This window comes from Fonsecaea multimorphosa, assembly GCF_000836435.1.
Source record: "Fonsecaea multimorphosa CBS 102226 unplaced genomic scaffold supercont1.14, whole genome shotgun sequence".
Classification (NCBI taxonomy): Eukaryota; Fungi; Ascomycota; class Eurotiomycetes; order Chaetothyriales; family Herpotrichiellaceae; genus Fonsecaea; species Fonsecaea multimorphosa.
In genome coordinates, this window is record NW_015971648.1 from 679,980 (window position 1) to 696,904 (window position 16,925).

Consider the following 16,925-nt stretch of genomic DNA (forward strand, 5'->3'; position numbering starts at 1 on the left):
CATGTGGCCCCGAAGATCAACCATCAGCCAGACTAATGGGCTCTACGTGGGGGACTTCTGGGTCCTGCCGACCGCTAGCGATGCGCCCCGGGACTGCCCAATGGTTTAACTGGTTCTCACTAGAAGCCTAAAGGCCCTGGCTGCAAGTTGCAACTGGCGAGCCGCGTCTGGTGGGTACAGCTCGTGCTTTGTCTGGGGAAGCCTCGTGAGAGCCTCGCCTAGAGCATAGTGTACCTGGTACCCAAGTATTGCCGACAGGATGAATGCAACTGGGATGCATTCGTTCTGGTCAAATGTCCTCATTTCATATAAAACAGCCTCTCCAACGTCTCATCCATCATCATCGCATCATAGACATGTTCTCTTCTGAACAAATCTCGTACTTGCTCGAATCTGGTAAACCCTAGCCTTCTCGCAAGTAAGCTAAAGCGCGTGGAAAACCATAGTGTCTCCAGCATCGTTGTCACGCCGCCGCTCTGTTGCTGATCTTCCTGCTTCTCCCGTCCTGCATGGACAGGAGCATCTGGTTTTGGCTTCACCGTCAAATCCGACATCTGGTTTTGGCCTTGCTGCTTCCTAACCTCCTCCTCAAAGCATGCGCCAATGGCGACGATCCAGAGAAGATCTTGCACCTGTTCTAGGGCATCAGAGTCGCTGTTCGCGAGCCCGTCCAACAATGGATCTTGGATTGTCATTGTTGGGTCAAGCTCTTTCACTCTCTGCAACAGGACCGTGTCCATTGCCTTGATCCGGGACAACATCTCCGCATGTTGTGTCGGTGCTGCGAACCACGGTTGTTTGATGGGATGGGCTTCAAGGCTGAGATAGATGAATAGCTGCGCCGCCAGGCACAGAGACGGGTCTTGAAGTCGTTCTGCCGTGCTTGACAGAGGCCATGGATCGAGCTCATCTGCGGGACCATGCCAAAGGTTCCACAGCCGCATCTTGAGGGCAATTCTGCGGAGAAATGACCATCGGAATATGGGTTTGAGGTGATCTTCATCCACCCAGGTCCCCTGCCTTTTCACCTCTTCCACGGCGACCAGTTCTCTTAATGCGGCCAAGATATCTGGCAAAATGCGGGGTTCGTCAGTCAAGCCAGGTACCGGACTTCGGGTCGCATCAGGTTTTCGAGGTGCCAATGCAAGATTGTGAGCATTCCCATTCCACGGTCCAGGATCCCACGACGAAGGATCGATTTCGGTTTGTGTACCTGTCACGACCGCAATCTTGGCAAAGAAATGCACAAGCAGTTCTCTGTAGACCAAGGGCAGATTGTCCAGGCCGCCGAGGAGGTGAATGAGCCTCTTCAAGGCGCAGCGGTGCTGGGAGCACTTGTCGTTGCCCGTCCGAACGGACTCGGAATATTCTGCACTTGCCAGCGGCCAGATGGTCTGCAGGATGAGAAGGAGTTGGTCGTACGAGTAGTCCAGGTTGTCGATCAGATCTCGGAGGGCCTTGAAGCCGCTCACGGAATACCGCATCGAGATCTGCCGGTGGAGGTCGGCCTTTTCTGGCTGCGCGATGGCCATCAGGTTGTAGACGTAGGACAGCAAACTGTTGAGGGGAGCCGCGTGTTCGAAATACTTGGTGTACATGACTTGGTGCGCCCGGTACAAGCTCCCTCCTGCCCGGCACGCGTCGAGTTCGTCGGGCCAGTTGATCGCATATGTGAATGATCGGACGTAGGTCAGGATGTCGTGGCAGTCGGCGGTGACGGGGACGGGCATGGCGTCAAATGGGTCAGACGCTCCATTCCCCAGGAGAGCCCGTGGGTTGGGTGTCACCGTGGGCGACGCAGTGGAATCATCGTTCCAAGTTTGGGCGGCACTGTTTGGTGGAGCACGATCCGAAGCTGATCGGGTCTTTTGACAGGCTGTTCTTCTGGCCTTCTTTCTCCTGTTTGGTCGCGCAAAGGACGCCGCACGCAATGCCAGAGCGCGGACCTCCTGGCGATCTCGTGTTCCCTGGAAGTTACCGGGTGTTTTGGTGCTCATAAACAGCACGCGCTTTGAAGACGTCGCAGTCGTGGCACTGGTCGACTGCTTCGGCATTGTAGGCGTTGCATATAGGGGCGGGTAGGTGGAAAGGAGGACAGAGTCGCTGTCGCCGTCATGGTATGTAGTCTTACTCACGCGAGCCTCGGGCTTCTGGTCGGCGACGTTCGCCTCGATTCGACCACTCCAACCTTCCGGTGAGCGTCGTGAGGTCTCCTGGGAACGTACCAGACCAACCATTCCCGCCTGACGATCCGCGTGTTAGTCATCCTGGTGGGCAAATCATCTCACCCAAATGTCATGCACAATGCAGGTGGTAACGCCATGCTAATGCAATTGAGGGGCTAAACTGCCCAGCGTCTAAGCGGACAGGAGCCGCCAAGTCAGACACTTGCCGAGGAAATCGGCCTAGAACAAGTACTTACTGTGAGAATTGCACCTAATCCAAGGCCGAGAAACTTCAAGGTTCTCACAGCTGGTCTTACAGGCCGCTGTCAGACTTTGGTGGAACAGGATGGGCGGGGGCGAGGCTGCACCAGGCTGCGTAGATCCAGGGCCAGACACACGGTATAGGTAGGTAGCTCTACGGGCAACGAGCAATTGGAGAGAAAACGCCCATCCATACCGAACTTCGCATACAAATGCTCATTCTTCATTGTTTACCTAGGTATTCCTGCTCGTAGGTCAAATTTCATGATCTCATAAACACAGAAACCAGGGCCAGCCTGTCAAACAAGCGCCGATCCATCGACATCGACATCGACCATCTGCTGGCAAGGCTGTCCCAGTCTCCATCAAATCTGTCTCGTCGGTGCGCATCTGTAGCATCGACAGAACCACCTTGAGACATCGCTAAGCGCTTCTGAATGGGCCGCTGGCATTCAATACTCCCACATGCGGCTTCGCAAGCTCCAATCGCTATCTTCAAACGCTGATATCATCAAGCCTGTTGATCTTGTGCTGGCCCCAATGAAAACTTCCAAGGGCAAATTGCTTTTCTTCCGCCTCTCTGCTCATGCAAATCACTTTCTCGATCAACCAAAAATGCTGCGCCAAGGTTCTCCCATGCAAGTTCTCGCCAATAGCTCCCCATTTTCTCCTCTCCAGATTTTCAAATATGATTCGCTTTGAATCTTGTCCTTCAACGCCATGGCAAATAACCTGGGCCAATGCATCCCCCACCGTGGTTCCAAAACTTATGCTCGTCTCGCAAAAATCATCGTGGTTCAATAGAAACACTGTACTTAGAACAGCTTCTGCATCAAGCAAATGGATCATCCCTTGGTTGTGGATTGGCCATTTGTCGCGGAAAGGGAGGTGGATGAAAAGTGTTAAACATTGCCAGTCGTTCTCCTATGCTCATTCCGTTGTGTCCATGATTCGGTGTCGTCGCAAACGCGCTTGTGCTAATGAAAGGATCACTCAAACTCGGCACGTGTCGAGGGTTTTTGGAGCGGTAGCTTCGCTTGTTAGGATCCAGTTCGAACGGGCTTCCTAGTCGCTTCTGAGCCGAATCAGGCTCGGGCGGGGCAAGCCCACCGGAACCCAGCCGCGCATTCGGGTTTGCCAAAGCAATCAAGGAGGCTGGCAACGGTGGGACTGGCGGAATGCCATCAGCACCTGGGATTTGGGTGGTAGGTGGAGTAAAGATGCGTTCGACGTGCTCTCGGTTGTTCACAGCTCCCAATGTCGCGCCGCGATTCCGGACACGAATTCGCCGCTGATTGAGGTCCCCTGCTCCGGTGAAAATCAGCTCCGGTCGTACTTGCGGCTCTGGCTCAAACGCTGTCGGTGCAGGCAGTCGGTTAAGATTGACATTAAGCTTTTCAATGTTGCTCCCACTAGGGCTTAGTTCGTCCTCCAGGTTATGCTGAGCCCGTCGTTTGTTGACATTGAGGGAGCTTTCTGGCTCTAGCTTGAACGGCGAGAGCAGTCGTGTCCCGGTAGCGTGAACAGTATCAAAGTGGTGGTGGCTGATGTGGCGCCGGTGCTGGGTGTTGGAGTTGCCCGATCCATTCCAAGTACTGTAATTGAACGGCGAAGCCAGGCGTGGGATATTGGTAGCAACTTGCAACTTGTCAGGCTCAGACTGGATACCTAGACCAGCAGGGGTGGAGAGGGACATGGTGTCGGAGGAATGGTTGACGGGTGTATTGAACCAGTCGTCCGACATCTGCTGCGATGGAGGCGATTCTCCAGTCACCAGCTGTGCGAGAGGAGCAGTTGCACCGCTAGCAACAAGCGAGATACCTAGTTCTCGTGTGGCATAGGTGGTTGATGCTTGCGGGTCCTGGTTTGAAACCGACCGAGACAATCGAGAAGACGGCCGACGCAGAAACTGTTCATGGAATGGGGACGGGCTCCTGGATTCGCGCAGGCGCTGATAGTGGGCGGTGATGGTGAACTTCTCCTTGCACAATTGTTTCAGCCGCCTCCTCGTGGCTGACTCTGACGGCCAAGCACCCCTTGCGTCATTGTGGTCGGTCCGGAGAAAGTCATTGGGTTCTGGCGTCTTGTCCCTGGCAGTGATTCGAGTCTCAATGACATTGCGCATCTTGTATCGTCGAATCAGAGGTTTATTGACCCTGGAAGCTCTGGGCCATGTCTCTTTGGCTCTCCGTGCCACACGATGACAAACGCCCGTCGGAGGGATGCTGCCGGGGACCGTCTTGAATGGAGTCACTGTGGGATCTGCCAGATACATTTGGTAGACATTGAAGAGATGGTTATCCATTTCAATACTCCATTGAACATTCGCTTTGGACAGCATGGTGTTGACCTTGAGCTTCTTGTTCTTCCTCGATGGCGTGTCCGGGATGATGTTGACCTTTGTCGGCGAGAAGGGATCTTGTGACTCGTTCTCAGGGCTGGTCGCGCTGCCGTCGAACGAGGTAGGTCGTGTCGTAAATGTATCCTCAGACGATGTGAAGGATGAATCCGATCGGAGCGAGCATTCTGAGGCAGACCTATGCATGTCCCAAGCACCGTTCTTGTAATCTGGCAGAACAATCTTGGTCTGGGCAACTGGGGTTCGGGGAAGGTGTGAATCTCTAAACGCGGACAACTTCAATCTCTCGCTGGGGGAGGGGTCTGTGACGCTGTGGTTGTAGATGGGTCTGCCAGAGTGACTGTGCATTTCGATCGACGGTAGAGCAAAGTCGACATCGGCAAATTCAGGTTCCTTTTGTACCGAGTGGGCACTGGAGGGTATTGGGATGTCGGAAGCAAACAGCGTTGCGGGAAGAGCGTTGTTACGCGCCTGGAAGTTGTCCATTCGAATTCGCGACCGGCGCAAACGACAGGTGGAATGATGGGGCGGTGGAGGTAATTTCAGCTCCGCAAATGTCTGATCTGGAGTTTTAGGGTCGTCGCCGCCATCAAGGCCCAAGGGCGCGAAGTTCCGAGGAAGCGTTATGGACATGTGTGGTCTGCGCTGTGCAGACGAGGACAACAGAGTCGGCGAGGGTTCGCGGTCGGCCATGGGTTGGCTGTGTCCTGCGCGCACGCTTATTTTCCAGCAATCTGATGTTCGGCGCGCGATATACAAGCAAGCGCAGAGACCCGACCGATGCAGCCCTGTCGAGGATTTCGAGTGTGGTTTTCTTCAGGCGTGCATACTGTGGACGCGCGTTGAGACGGCTATGCGGTTATGCGGTCGGTCACGCGGACGACAGTCGATCTGAAGGCGCCACGGCGGCTGCAGGCTGAATCGGTTGATATTTGTCCGAGCAAGGCCTATACAGGGGAGGGCGAGAGAAGGACGAGCGACTCGAAACAGTGGTGGTGGATTGCGACAACAGAAGAGCGTGTTGGACGCGCAGACTTTCCAAGTCGGCAGATCGCAGCTGGGAAAACGTGGCAATACGGAGGTACAGGTAAGTAGCGGGTGAAGTCGAGAAAATGACGGTGGCTGGGAAAAGTGGTAACTGATAGTTAGGAGAAATTGGCGAGACCGGGGGTTTGGTCGACGGGACTAGGGGTGCAGATAGAAGGTCGAACGAGGTGATGAGATCTGAATCGACGGGTTGAAACTGAGAGGATGTATGTAGATGTAGGTGTTCAAACAGGAGAGAATATTTGTTTACACTGTTGACGTGATGTGATGGCGATATGGATCTGAGTCGGGTTTGGTTGTTTGGTGGGTGAGAGGATTGGAATGTTGGAAGCGGGCGGGTGACTTTTTCTTTGGGAGGGTTTGGGGGAAGGGAGGGAAGGGAGGGAGGAAGAAGGACAAAGTGGGCGGAAGCCACCAAAGCCACGGAAAAGAGTTGGGGGGAAGTTGGGGGCGTCGCAGCGGGTTCAGGGTCCTCGTCAAGTCCTTGTAGGCGTCACGTTCTGGGCTTCGACCCCCCGGTACCGAGTACAAGACCTAAGACCCAGTTTCCAATGCAGTGGAGAGCACCAAACAGGGAAGAAGGAGAGGGTGGACTCGGGGGAGGGGGACCAAAGGAAAGGGAGGCTCGCGCACGCCCGTCCCCAGGCACTAAATAGGTCTGGTAGGCACCTAATTAATGGCTAAGCTGCCCAGGGCTGCCGAACCCCCCAAGAACAAAGTCAGCAGCCGCTGTTCAGAAAAGTAAAATGAATAATGAGAGAAACAGGAAAAATGAAGAGGAAGAGGAACACCGCGATAGGGGGACAGAGGTCGCATTATTCTTAATATCCATTTCAACGGGGCCACTAGGTGAGCAGAACAGAGACAATTACGTGTTGATGGTGAGTCGAACGAGGCCTGATGAGCACTGCAATGCAGCGCGTGCAGTAGCAGCAACGGTAGCCACAGTCGTAGTTGATTCCTTTGCATCTGATGGTCGTTTTGCACTCTATCACTACTGCAAAGCTACTCCGGTTTGTGGCCAAATATCACCCACTCAAGCCACTCCTTTCTCCTCGTCTCTTGTTGAGTGCGTGCTTCACTTTGTTCGGTTATGCTTGAGGTGCAGCCATCTTTCTCCATTTGCTCCATTACGCGCAAAAGCACAGACTCGCGTGTTCAGCGTTCATGCCGCCGGTCTCCGATGCTCCATCCATGTCCCGTCCTCCTCCACTTTCCCCTCGCTACCATCAGTGTACTCCCGTAAGTCTGGATCTAAGCTGCCCTTGGTCACTGAGCAGCAATGGATGCTTTTCCATGACGCCGGATGATGGATGATGTTGGTCGTGTGCCGTTACATTGTGTGTGTGTGTGCGGGCCGCAAGGGAAAACCCACTCGACGCGTTCTGCACCAGCAGACGCGAGATCAACGCGTTCATGACGCTAAATACGCGAGCCGAGTCCGAGTGGGTCACTTCTTACCAATCAGCAACCACAACCGCGGTCCTCATATGTCGCTGACGCCACCTCGAAAACGCCGACTCGCATTCTGTTTGTTCACCCCGAACACCATCCTTGTCCTGCTCACGGTCTGTCCATTGGTTTAGTTGTGCTGAATGACCTCGCTGGCCTGAGTCCAACCACTCAAGTTGACTGTGTAACCCTTGGTCCGGGCTGATCAAACGCTGGTTACCTCCCAGGTAGCCATGATCCGTCGAATACCCCAGAACCATATCAACAAACATCCCAGCTCAACCACCAGGTATGTGACGGTGGAGTATCCTTCTCCGGGGACCCGAGAAAAGCAAACAAGCCCTTTGTTTCAACTTGTCTCTCCCGCCCTTGCTCCACGCCGACAATCAAACATGAAGTCAGAACCCCGATTGTCTAAGCATCCCTTGCGCCAACCTGTCGAGGATCTGACAGGTTACATAAACGAAAACAGCCAAACTTTTTTCTTGCCCAGGGCGGAGACGCTCAAACGACGTCAGCATTCCGCGGGGCTCGGGAGATTCATGTTGGAAGGTAAAGTTTTCTTGGGGTTCAAGACCATGTCCTCCTTTCAAAACATGTCCAGCGGCACTGGGGAGGGCAAGGCAACCCTATTCAAATGATGATCGTGGCTACTAGCCCGTGTCTAGTTCCCGTTTCAGCTGAAGCCTGGACCATGTTCACCATGCAAGCCACGATGATACCATTTCTCGGTTGACGGAAGAGGATATCCGCCAGGCGAGAAAGATACTCGACGTACATAGGTATGTTGAAGCTGAGAGAACACGTCCCACGGAAACCAAATACTGTGGGGTTTAGGCTTCACCATCTGCGACATGCATGAACATGGCGATCAAGAACGGCACTAATATCATGGCGGTCCTCGTTTATCGTTCCTCATACATACAAGTCGTCAATCCCTGCCTATGAACACGGTCTATCATCACGTCCATGTGTCCCGTAAACTTAAATACGCCTTCAAGGGTCTCTCTCCTTATGTGCACAACATTCTCTCGCGCCGGTTTGTCTCAGGCTCTCCACGTTGACGCCACCACCCTGCCCGCCTCCTCGGAATGCTGCTTGGTATAAGCCTGAGTTTCAACCCTCACACCAGTCCCGTTCCCGTTCCGCCGGTACCCGTCCTCCCAACTACCAACCAACGCGCGGATCGCCTCTTCAGCGACCATCACGCCGCGGTTGATATCCTCCAAGCCCGTCCAGCCCGGCACGTGCAGGAAAGCCACCTTGCCGACGCGCTCCAGCGCCACGTCTGAGTCGGACCGAGGAGAGCTGGAAGAGGCGTTGACCTCGGGCGAGGTCGACGAGAAAGCCGACGATTCAGTTTGTTTGTGATCCGCAGTCGCTTGCTGATCTCCTTTGTCGGCATCATTGTCACCGTCCCAGTGTCTCTGCGCGTCCAACCATCTCCGACTCAAGCTCTCAAACAAGGCATACTCGCACAGAAACCGGCCGGCGTCGCAAGACAACTTGACCACGGCTTTTCTCCTATGTTCATCCGCCTTGGTCGACGACACGGGCATATTACTCGTTCCCCACATCAGGTTCATGGGTATGTTTGCTCGTCCGACAGGAATGAGCGGCACAGCGGCTCGTGGGGCTGGCGTTTCGGCCTCCTTTGCAGCAGTGTCCGACAATATCTTCTCCACCTCCCCCGTTCCCAAGAATCCTCGCTCACGCAGTCCCATCTGTACACCGTCCTCCCACCGAGCCAACACGTCGACCTCGTCCCACCCGACGAACAGCACTTCCGGGATCCCCTCGGTTTTCCACCGGTTCTCGCCCCACGTGAAGCCGTCGCAGTCGTCCACGTCCTTGATCCGGTAGTGGTCCCTGTGCCCACGGGTTTCGAGGGAGTAGCAGTCGCGCCCGCCAGCCATGCCGATGTGCAGGATGAAATCCGGGTCGTGGGTCGTGATGAGACTGGGTACGGTGGTGGAGACGGTCGAGTAGGAGACTCGGATCGCGGAGGGGTAGACGATCAGTTTGATTTTGTACCCTGGCGATTTCTGAGGGGAGGTCGTAGATGGAGAGGGATAAAGCTCCTCGGGCAGCGCCGAGGCGATTAACCAGGAGGGATTTATGAGGAAGGATTTAAATGGCTAAAGAGGGAGGGTGATGATTAGCATGTGCCCCAATGAAGACAAGAGACATGAGACATGAGACTTAGTCCGGGAAGATGGCGAGGCAGTCGACTGATATCCTTCTTCCCGTATCCCGGGTCAAGGTACAGTGCTACAGTCACGTAGCACAAGCACCTTCTCCAACCGCAGTTGGAGGGATAGATCAAGCCGCATTGGCGCCTCCTCCGCTCGAGCCAGCTCAACTGCTCGACTGGACTTCGTGATATCTCCTCCCTCCTCTTTCTTGTTTTGATCCGCCACCTTGGATACATCTCTGAGAACGAGAAGAATTGATTGACTTACCCCAAACCCCGTGACAAGCACCTTGACCTCCCTGAGCGGCGTCGCTCCATCCGGCCCGACCTGGCCATCGTCGACAGCGGCGCCCTTGCGCTCTTGCAGGAGCGGATCCGGCGTCGGGGGACCGGCGTCGCCCATGTTATGGTATTGAGGGTTTTATGTTTTAAAAGAGGTTTTAAATATGGAATGGTACTTTTGTGTTGAATGATATCAATCCTCGACGGGGTTTATCGGCCGCCGTGTGCGGGGGACGATGGCGCGGGCGCGCGATTGCGCTCGGGTGAGAGGTGAGGGCACGAGATCTCGAGATGTTTCAGTACCGGATGGATATACCTGGAGAGAGAGGAAGCGCGGTCCGGCGCAGGTATCGGGCAGGGTTGGGATTGCGCAGAAGGGCCACGGATGGGGAATCGAAGTGTAGCGCCGCAGCAGGCTTTGTGTGCGTCTGTGCGTTAAGTGTATGTGTATGTGCGTGAGGACAATGTCTCGTCTCAATTCCCTTTTTTTCTCTTGGATCTTTACAAATGCGATTGCCGAGCGAGGACGGCCGTCTGCCACGGATATATCCGTCCCTCACACCCCAAGCGCAGATCGCAGGTTGCAGGTTGGTGTTCGTAGGTATTAGTACGAGGTATAGTCGTGTGTGTGTGTGCGCGCACATACACACACTCGGCGAGAGAAAGAGAGATCGAGATCAGGAAAGGTGCTGTGTAGAGAAGTAGAGAAGGAACAGGCAAGATCCCTTGACGTTTGTCCGAACCACTCACTTCCTTGGTTCGCTCCGTCACGCCCGTGGTCAGCACTTTTGCAGGTGGTGGCGCTGCATCATGCGACACTGCGACAGACCTGGGGTTGACGGCGCAGGGGGTACTGAGGGAGTAAGGGAGTGAGAGTAGGTAAGTGTCGCCGCGGGCGAGTGGAATGGGGTTGGGTTGGGTGTGGTGTGGTGTGGTGCGGTATAGATGGAGACAGAATTTAAAAGATGATCGATCACTTCGGTAGCTATGTAGATGGAATCTATATGGTACCTTAGTACTTAGGTACCCAGGTATTATAATACGGACGATTTCCAATTCAGTCCCCGATTGATCACTCGTCTCGTATCAAACTATCAACCGCGCCTTTATGGGCTCTCGGCTCAAAAGGTGCGGAATTCTTGCACAAGGGAGTCAGCGTCGAGTACTCAGCAGGGACCTCGTACTATGTTTTGACACCCCGAAAGGACTGAGGTCATCAATCAGACGGTGATCTCGAGGATTATCATGTCGACGCATGGAGACAATGGCTCGAATATCTCCAAAGAACAAACCCCGTCTCGGACTCCGGGTCGATACATACCTACCTAGGTAGGTATGTAACGCGAGTTGATCGTTTCCCACTTTTTCCCCATTCTCCCCCTCTCCTGCTCCGAACCTAGGTACCCAGCTCTGTAGGTACTTGTATACGGCGTCTGCGAGACTAATGGCACCAAGCTGGTCGTCCCCGGCAATCCTTCCGCTTCCTTTCCTTGCCACGGTAGCGAAGATCCAGTATCGAATGCAAATCATAGTGCGTGGACTCATGTACTCTCGAGACCATTTGGTCCTCGTTCTCGTTCTCGTTATTGTCATTGTCACTTTATGTCAATGTCTATTCCCTCAGAAAGCGGGGATATCAGTCACGTATGATCTCTGTGCCGGGCGCCATCGGCAAATCCATGTTCTCTCGAGAAATACCCTCTCCGTTCGTCAGTTTCCAAGAGATTTCCCCATGTTCAACCTGTGCATGAATTGTTTCCTGAACCCAGCAATGCTCCGTACGCCCTCCCCAACGCCTCGCTCAGTTTCGGTGCCCCAAGGTCTCCCAGTCGTGATCTGGTATCCGAGGAGCAAAATGATATCACCACCTGCAGGTGGTTGATCGCCTACTTCACGCAAATCAACCGCTCCATCCGTCTCAAGCTCGCCCTCAGATCCCGACCACCTCGCTCGCCCTCATCCACAAGCCACTTCTCCATCATTGTCCGCACTCTCTTCAAATTGCCCTGGATCGGCATCTCTTCCCCATCCGCCACGCAGCCTGGGTTAAGCAGGGTCGCAAACACGTCTCCCCAAACATCCTTCTCCCAATACCGCTTGAGGTTCTCCTTGAGTTTCCATTCCTTCTTTTGACCTGGACCGGCCACCGCATTGCCACCAGCTGGGACCGTCTCGATGTATTTGCCAAATAGCAAGGAGTGAATCACCCCCGCAGCCCCGTGATAGTCAATCTGCCACTTCCAGGGTCGACATTCGCGGATTTCGGTACAGTCTTGAGGACAAGAGGGCCAGTCGGCGATGAATTGTGCTTTGGGCTTGAACATACGGGTATCAATACCGCGGCCAAAGTCAATCAACTTCAGCCCCCGAGATTGCCACCCGTAGTTTCCCTCCGGATCGAACGGCGCCGTCAGATCTAGGGAGGTATCGAAGCGCACAAGGCAATTGTCGCCCTTGAGGTCGCCATGGAGGATTCCCACCCGATGGAGATCCTCCAACGTCCGCAGCAGCTCGACGCTCAACCACATGGCCAACACTTCGTCTAACCCTTCGGCGGGCTTGCCGGCTTTGACGTTCTCGGCACGCGCCAGATTGACCAAGTCGAGCAACGTCCCTTGCGGACTGTACGAGAGGACAAGGTAAGCTTCATCGCGGTACAGATGGCATTCGTGAGCGAGGATGATGGATTGCATGCTTCGCGCTGCAGAGCCGAGGCGCTGTTTGATCAGACGGACGATGTGGAATTCCCAGACTAACGTGCCGGGAGGAGACTCGGTCTTGAGAGCTTCCAGTGGTTGACGACCCGTATCAGCAAGTTGAGACGACGGTGGGCTCTTGTTCTCCTTGTCGTTCTCGTCTGCCTCTTCATTCTCAGCCGGGTCGTAACTATCGACCAGATACACCGGCGCAAATGCCCCTTCGCCCAGTTCTCGCTTGACTGCGTACACCCGAGTTGTTTCGCCGAATTTGAGGACCGGAGGAACCGCTTTACTGGGGACTTTGTCGTTCTGACTCTTTCTTGGACTGAACTTAGCCTTGCTCTTTGCCTGCTTCTCAGCGTAAGACTTCAGGGCGGGATAGCGGCCAAAAGTGGTGCTCGAATGATCGTAATATCCCTTCTGCGTGGCCAGCGATGGAGACATTGAGCCGAGGATCTGGTTTCGCACAGCATCGTCGCACGGATTACATTGCAAGTCTGCAATGATGGGTCCTTCGTGAATTTTCGTCAGTGGCGATCTGGCAACGGGCTTTGATGGCAAAGCAGGAGTCTTGAAGACGTCGTCGTTCCCTTTGGAGACAGATATCGGCGAGGTGTTGGGGTCGGTCTTCTTGCTTGGCCCCTTCTTCTGCGGCGAGGAAGTGATGAGCTCATCCTCAGTCGCGCCTGTCTCGCCAAATTTTCTCTTCCCGGAGCCAGACGATGGCGTCGCAATTTGCTGTTGTGGACTGCTCAGGAGAAGATTCTCCATCCCAAACTTTGACGGGCTCTCATATTGGGACCTGCTCGGGGTCTTGGAATCGAAATATCCGGGGACATTGAACACAGTCGATGGAGCAAGTGAAGATTCAGTTCGCTCCGCAATTGGTGTCATGAATGGCATCTTGTTCTGCGCCAGCATCGCCGGGTCACGGTAAGGTCGGATTGGGGTCGGCTCATAGTCGACAGGTGGAAGAGGGATGAAACGAGGTTTATGGGAGATCTCGCGGTGTTCAAACTCGTCGTCAGTCGGGGTAGCCAGAGCCTCATTGTTAGTGACGGCGTGGTTGTTCGCTTCCTCTTGTTGCCCCTTGTCTTCTGTCAGTGCGACCTGGTCCGTGGACGTGGCGACGGTGACGTCTTGTTCGGGCTCGTCTTCTCCAGCGTCTGCCGCACCCTCATCGAAATCGCCGGCTATCATGGCAATAGCCTTGGTGTCTAGGTCGTCAAAATTGCCCTCAGCAATGGCAGCAATCGCTTGAGTGTCATACGCCCCAAAACCAGAGGTCTGTGTCTGGTCTTGGTTGGACGAGTCCATGCTCTCTGTCATGTCCTCCAACCGGTCTTTGTGTTTGACTCTCCTGTGATTCTTACCTGAGGATGCTTTGTCCTTGACACGTGCTGGATCAAGAGGAGGCACGTGTTTGCTGGTGGTGAAGTCGGACCAAGGAGAGACACTTTCAGACTGACTTTGACTCTGTGAGTGATTTTGTCTGGTCGACGCCAATGTATAGTCACCGAATTCACTACCGGGTGCCGACACTTGACCAGTTACCGTGCTCTCGGCGTCACCTGCAGTGCTGTACCCATCATCTACTTCGCCCTCGGTGAAATCGGTATCATCGCCACTTTGCGTATCATCCCTGGCCGTTGCAGATTTACGGAGTGGCTGGTTGAACATGTCGTATATCTCGTTCGTGGCAGCCTTGGAATGAAAAGTCATGGTTGGCTCCTGTGGGCCATTTTTGCGCTTCAACTTCTTGCCGGTGGGTGATTCCAGTCGGGTCTTGACTGTCTGCGTCTCCTGTTTGACTTCTCTAATCTTCAGCTTCTTTTCCTTCTGTTTCGGCGGCTTGCTTGCTGATCGAGGATCTGACTCTGGCATGCCGACCATGGATTGGGTCGACACATCGTGGACACCGAGGGTCGAGCTCTCACCGCTGTTCAGGTCGACTTTATCGGCGAACGAGTGTGTGAGATTCTCAATATCCTCGGGCTCCCGAGACTTGATGATCTTCGACCTCGCATTTGTGGCGGCGTTGGCGGCAGTCGGCTTCAACTGAGTTGGTTCTTCTCGCTGCCTCCAATCCTTTTGAGCCCAGCCTCGAGACATGGCTCGAAGTTCTTCGAAGCTGAATTCCAGATCCGTGTCAGCAGGGTAGATAACTTCAAGGGCCACGAAGACCCTTTCAGCTCGACCAGTGCGTGGATTGACAACTTGGTGCGGTTGCAGCGAGTCTTGGGTTGGTGAGGATCGCTTGGATTGCCCATGTGCTCGTGATGCCTAGGGTCAAACGAAATCGGTCAGTCACTCTATGATCAAGGAAAGAGGATCAAAGGCTTGATAGATTTGTATTGACTGAGACTAGACATGGAAAAACGTCAATCATACCGGATCCTTGAATATCTCCATCTTGGGCACCGATCCAACTCTGCCTCCGGCCTTCAACTTCTCTCCCGCCCATGATCGAGCTTCAATGGTGTTCTCTTTCTTGCGTTCCTTCACTGATCCAATACTGTCCCATCCTTTTGTGTTGTTTGCAGGCAATGGCTGCTGCTGAGCATTATCGGCGTCTGAAAAGATGGCCATCTTGGGTTTGCCCGAGCGCGACGCGGGTGCGGAGCTACCACCTAACCCATTCCGCTGGCGAGCTGCTTGTGGATCGTCACCAACATGGGCGGAGGCAAAGGGATCAATCTTCGCCGCGAGAGCGGGTCGAACAGTGGGCAGGGCAGGAGAGCTGGGCTCATCGTCGACTTGTGGCCTGGCATCGAATCTTCGTTGGAACTGAGCGTACTTCCGCGTCAGTCTTTCCGTGGGTCTGGCCTCCCGCTCAATGCCCAGCTGGTATACTTCGTCCGCTTGTACCCATCTCCCCGCGGCCTCTAACCATGCCGCAAACTCTTCATAGAACAGTCCGAGTCCCTCGCCAATACCATGTCGGGCGAGAAACGCAAAGGTCTCCCGTGGCGTGTCTGAGAATAGACGGATATAATGCAGCCATAATTTCAGGTATCGTGGATCATTTTTGTAGTGGGTTGAGGTGAGGAAGGTCTTTGTGGCCCGCTCGAGCAGCGGGAGGAGCTGAGACTGAGGTGTTGCTTGAGCTGATGGGTATGCATTGAGGGTCCATTTGACATATCGGTCATAGATGTCAAGAGGGTCATCGGAATCTGCTATTGATTGGAGTTCGATTTCATATTCTTGTCGGATGGCGTCGTTGAGTGTTTTTGTCTCTTCCAATGTCGGCGAGGTACATGCGCCGCTTAATGACCTGGAGGAGGGAAGAGGTGATAGTATCGAGGCGAGTTGCTTAACGGATCGGCCGCCAGGTAGGGACTGGATGTTTTCCTTGTGGGTTTCTATAATGTCGAAATTAATGAGGTCGCTGTCTGCGGCGACAGGCGCGGCCATTGCTGCTGTGGTATATTGCCTGCACAATCTATCCTGTGTCAGTTAATATGTGGTCGTGCAAAGGGTGCTGTCGCAAACAAAAAGGAATCAATGCGGTAGAGCAACAGATGCAGGCTGAAGTCGGTTGATAGCTAGGCATAGGTACCTAGTTGGTTGGGTAACGTGCTGGCCATGTCAACAAACAAACCGCCGCGCAGCCTGCGGATGGCTTCCGAAGTTTAGCCACAATCCTCACATCCCGAGTCCCGCCCTGGCCTTCTGCCTCTGCAAGCACCAATTGCTGACATCCACAACCTCCGCATTGTGTGAATGGGATGCCTGATACAAGGTGAGAACCAACTGACGGAAACATTATTAAGACTGCTTTTTATCCTCTCTATCATTTGTCCCTTGCCCTCTGTCGCTGCTTGTTATTGTCGTTTCTTTGTCAACTCTCGCCCATCTATACAACCACAGCAAATGGCCATCTCCGCCCTCCCTCTCTGGCCTTTGGTCCTCTTTGGTATCTTGGAGCCTGCAGCGCTGTACGGTCTATCCGTTGTTGGGGGCCCACAGTGTGCCTTGCTGATATGGACAGGACGTATGCCTATTTCATCACCCTTTCCGAGCCAAAACAGTACTATGCCGAGCAAGCGCCCAACACTGCCATCTCGGATCTCCTCTTCACCCCCCAGGCCCACTCCCTGACTCTCCAGCTCGGCAATGTCTTTCTTCTTCTTGCGGCAATGGCATTGATCTGCTGCTTTACCAGCCATCCCGAAATCGCGAGGCGGTATTTGATTGCGGTGGCTCTGGCCGACTTGGGTCACATATACTCCGTCTACTGTGCGCTAGGTGACAAGGTGTTCTGGGATCTGAATCAGTGGAATCAGATGACATACTCAAACGTTGGCGTCAGTGTGTTCTTGCACATTAACAGGTTGATGACGGTGGCTGGGTTGTTTGGACGACTTGGAGCTGGCGGGAATGCCGCCAAAAAGAACAAGTAGAAACGAGAAACGAGAAATCAGGGTTAGGAGGTCTTGAAGTAATTTGCATTGCCGATTCCTCCA

At 54.1% G+C, this 16,925-nt stretch overlaps 5 protein-coding genes across 5 annotated transcripts; 1 reads left to right on the forward strand and 4 right to left on the reverse strand.

Moving 5' to 3' along the window:
* Window positions 1–299: 299 nt before the first annotated feature.
* On the reverse strand, window positions 300–2,237 carry Z520_07289 (uncharacterized protein; the record flags this gene model as incomplete). The annotated part of the gene is made up of 1 exon (XM_016777788.1): window positions 300–2,237. The coding sequence occupies one exon, from the start codon at window positions 2,235–2,237 to the stop codon at window positions 300–302; it is 1,938 nt and encodes a 645-aa protein (XP_016631298.1).
* Window positions 2,238–3,258: 1,021 nt separating this feature from the next.
* On the reverse strand, window positions 3,259–5,478 carry Z520_07290 (uncharacterized protein; the record flags this gene model as incomplete). Its single annotated transcript, XM_016777789.1, has 1 exon — window positions 3,259–5,478. The coding sequence occupies one exon, from the start codon at window positions 5,476–5,478 to the stop codon at window positions 3,259–3,261; it is 2,220 nt and encodes a 739-aa protein (XP_016631299.1).
* Window positions 5,479–8,330: 2,852 nt separating this feature from the next.
* Z520_07291 (uncharacterized protein) lies at window positions 8,331–9,881 on the reverse strand (the record flags this gene model as incomplete). Its single annotated transcript, XM_016777790.1, has 2 exons — window positions 8,331–9,422; window positions 9,747–9,881. 2 exons carry the CDS (start codon window positions 9,879–9,881, stop codon window positions 8,331–8,333), a joined length of 1,227 nt encoding a protein of 408 aa, XP_016631300.1.
* Window positions 9,882–11,646: 1,765 nt separating this feature from the next.
* Z520_07292 (uncharacterized protein) lies at window positions 11,647–15,873 on the reverse strand (the record flags this gene model as incomplete). Its single annotated transcript, XM_016777791.1, has 2 exons — window positions 11,647–14,742; window positions 14,851–15,873. The coding sequence occupies 2 exons, from the start codon at window positions 15,871–15,873 to the stop codon at window positions 11,647–11,649; spliced, it is 4,119 nt and encodes a 1,372-aa protein (XP_016631301.1).
* A 459-nt stretch (window positions 15,874–16,332) lies between these two features.
* Z520_07293 (uncharacterized protein) lies at window positions 16,333–16,862 on the forward strand (the record flags this gene model as incomplete). Its single annotated transcript, XM_016777792.1, has 2 exons — window positions 16,333–16,397; window positions 16,451–16,862. The coding sequence occupies 2 exons, from the start codon at window positions 16,333–16,335 to the stop codon at window positions 16,860–16,862; spliced, it is 477 nt and encodes a 158-aa protein (XP_016631302.1).
* Between the last annotated feature and the right edge of the window lie 63 nt (window positions 16,863–16,925).